At 39.2% G+C, this 3,421-nt stretch overlaps 1 protein-coding gene across 2 annotated transcripts in view; it reads right to left on the reverse strand.

The window, feature by feature from the left end:
- Positions 1–700: 700 nt before the first annotated feature.
- Positions 701–3,421, reverse strand: part of LOC107693758 (gastrula zinc finger protein XlCGF8.2DB-like) — a 14,479-nt gene continuing 11,758 nt past the window's right edge. For both annotated transcript variants that reach the window (XM_016493271.1, XM_016493272.1), the window contains exon 2: positions 701–1,654. In XM_016493271.1, the coding sequence (XP_016348757.1) occupies positions 825–1,654 (830 nt within the window). In that variant the 3' untranslated portion in view covers positions 701–824. The remainder of the gene's footprint in view (positions 1,655–3,421) is intronic.

A 3,421-nucleotide genomic window follows, 5' to 3' on the forward strand; every position in this document is an offset into this window, starting at 1 on the left:
AATCCTAATGTTTACATAAACCCTGCACATGAACATGCAACTACCCGTAATGTTAAGGGGGTGTGACATTTCCGGACAACGTGCATTAGGCAGTTAGCGAATCACAACACACTGAGCCAGCTAACCAATCTAAGCCCATTGCATATTTCTGAGGGAATGGGGTTCATAGAACCAGGAACTCGACAGACCGTTTTGACGAGAACGGAAACAGTGGTGTAGAATAAAGGTAAAATATGTGAAAATAATGATTTTTTTAAAAACGAAGCATGAACATGTTACACTGCACCCATAAACACAATCAAGCCTTCGAAAAAAAGCTTAACATCCATATCAGCTAAATTAGTGATTGCCATAAAATGCAGTCTACTATTGTTAAACTGTGGGATGTGCTTGATGATAAACAAAAAAAGAGCTATTAAAAGTACATTAAGTTGTGAAAAAGACATTGTTCCTCAAGCAGCAGGCATGTACCCGAAGCCCAAAGTACTTGTATGTATTGTCTAAGTAAGCATTCATCGATCAATTTATACAATGAAGATTATACAGTGATACATTTGATTTACATTTACATTTGATTACTTTAGTCAATTTCTGTTGTAGGCTATTTCGTTATCTGAACACTACTGAAAGTAGATCTTCCTGAAAATTTGAAAGCACTGTTAATTTCAATTGTATATTTGTTTTATTTTATTGTCCTCTTCATTTCTACAACAAAAACATTTGTATGTATATGTATTGTTGTATGTGTGAATCCTCAAGTGCCTGTTAAGGATTACTTTTTAAGTGAAACTTATTCCTTGCAGTTGGCAGGTAAAAGGCCTTTCTCAGGTGTGAATTCTCATGTGGTCATTAAGGATTCCTCTTCGGGTGAAACATTTTCCACACTGTTGGCAGGTAAATGGCTTCTCTCCAGTGTGAATTCTCATGTGCCTGTTAAGGCTTCCTTTTTGATTGAAACGTATTCCACACTGTTGGCAGGTGAAAGGGTTTTCTCCAGAATGAATTCTCATGTGGGCTTTAAGGTTTCCATGTAGATCAAAACTCTTTCCACACTGAGGGCATGTGTAAGGCTTCTCCCCAGAATGAATTCTCATGTGGGCTTTAAGGTTTCCATCTTGATTGAAACTCTTTTCACACAGAGGGCATGTGTAAGGCTTCTCTCCTGTGTGAATTCTAATGTGGTTATTAAGGTTTCCTTTTTGTTTGAAACTTTTTCCACACTGTTGGCATGTAAAAGGGCTCTCTCCTGTGTGAATTGCCATGTGAACTTTAAGCTTTCCAAGTAGATCAAAACTCTTTCCACACCGAGGGCATGTGTAAGGCTTCTCTCCAGTGTGAATTCTCATGTGGACTTTTAGGTTTCCATCTTGATTGAAACTCTTTCCACATTGTGGGCATGTGTATGGCTTCTCCCCAGTGTGAATTCTCACATGGATTTCAAGCTTTCCATGTTGATTGAAACACTTTCTACACTGAAAGCAGGTTAAATAATTTTTAGTCCCCGTCTTCTGAGCCCTTTTTCGTGAGGAAGTTTTTTCAGTCTGTGAGCAACTAAAATATATTTCTCCAGTTATGACATCACAGTGTTTATCATACTGTTCTTTCTCTTCCATTTCATTCAGTACTTCACACTCCTCTTTCAGTGCCATCACATCTAAGGTGAAAAAAGACATAAATGTTAATCCCAGTTTAATGCCACAAAGCAACAGACATCAAAATATTTAGACACAAAACATCAAAACTAACAACATGTATTCTAGATCCTAAATGCCAGAGGTGCCAAACTCAGTTCTTGGAGCATGAATAAGCCTTTCTGCATCAGGCCTAGAAAGAAAGGGGCTAAAAGTGTCTAATAATCTGGAGATGAAAAAAGTAACTTTAGTAATATGTAGTAATATAAAACTAAATTTCAGTTTAATTAAAAAAATAAGTTTCATCCACACCTTTATTTCCAACAAATAAGCAGAAAGAGTTGAAAAGGCAGAAAGGAAAACAGTCTGAGTGCTAAAATAAATCTGGGTATTTTCAGCATTGCAATGTTAACCCAGACCATACTTCTGGATAATCTGCCCAAGAGGCAGCAAATAGATACTGAACAAAGTAGGACCCAATACTGACACCTGAGGGACACCCTGTCGTAATGGCACAGTCTGAGATCTGCTAGTACCCAGATAGACAAATTGGGAATGTTCTTAGTTCAATATAAGTCCAATCCCACTTTATAGCCATAACCCGCAAAATAATATGACACACTTTATCAAATGCAGCACTAAGATCTAATAAAAACAAATTGTACAAAAAAAAAAAAAAACCTGAGATGAGGAGGTCATTCATGACCCTCATTAAAGCAGTCTCCGTACTATGTCCAGACCTAAACCCTGATCGAAAAGGTTCTAGTAATCTGTTCATAGGAAAATGATTTTGCTGTTGGCCAACAACCACATGCTCAAGAACTTTACAGAGAAATGGGAAACTTGAAATTGCTGTGTAAGGTCCATCCAATTGGCCCGACAAAGGTATTCAATAGTGGATGAAGGTTTCCTGCATGTTCCGTCTTTTCAGTGCACAAAGTAATTTAAGTTAAGTTAAATTTTAATCGGACTCCATTTTATTATGACCTTGAATTTAGGTTGTCATGCAAATTGGTTGTTCATCCATTTCTAATTATTATTATTCTGACACTTGATTATTGTATATCTTGCATATCTTATATGCAAGATGGCGCCCCCCGAGGCAGACGTGTTTGATCGCTCCGCTCTCGAATGCCGGTTTTTCTTTCTTTTTTGTTTGTTTTCTGTTTTATCTGCCGTGCTCAAATGCAGTGCACTGCTAATGTACAACAGACAGGCATTACTGGACATCGCCAATTCAGCCAACCATCTTGAATTATACCTCCGGATACAGGGCTGCACCACGCCCCCACTTTGGATACTCAGACCACATCTCTTTGTTAATGTTGCCGGCCTACAGACAAAGACTCAAACAAACAAACTCTGTCACCAAACAGGTTAAGCTTTGGACCCTACAAACTGAGGGCATCCTGCAGGACTGTTTTGCTCTGACAGACTGGGATGTGTTTAAAGCTGCAGCCACTTTGGAGGACTCTTCTGTCAGCATACAGGATTATGCTGAGTATGTGACTGGGTACATTAGCACTTGTGTTGATAACATTGTACCCACTATACAAGTCAGGAATTTCCCCAACCAGAAGCCCTGGATAAACAGTCCGGTACGCCACATGCTACGTGCTCGATCTCTTGCATTTACATCAGGCAACGATACAGAGTACAGAGCTGCTAAGTACGGACTGAGAAAAGCCATTACAGCGGCCAAGAGACTGTTTCTACTCTAATGCTGACGCCGGGCGTATGTGGCAAGGCATGCAGCACATCCAAAACTATAGGACCACCACGAGCACTTC

The sequence above is a fragment of the Sinocyclocheilus anshuiensis genome, unplaced genomic scaffold (genome assembly GCF_001515605.1).
Source record: "Sinocyclocheilus anshuiensis isolate Anshui unplaced genomic scaffold, SAMN03320099.WGS_v1.1 scaffold2200, whole genome shotgun sequence".
NCBI classification, from domain to species: Eukaryota; Metazoa; Chordata; class Actinopteri; order Cypriniformes; family Cyprinidae; genus Sinocyclocheilus; species Sinocyclocheilus anshuiensis.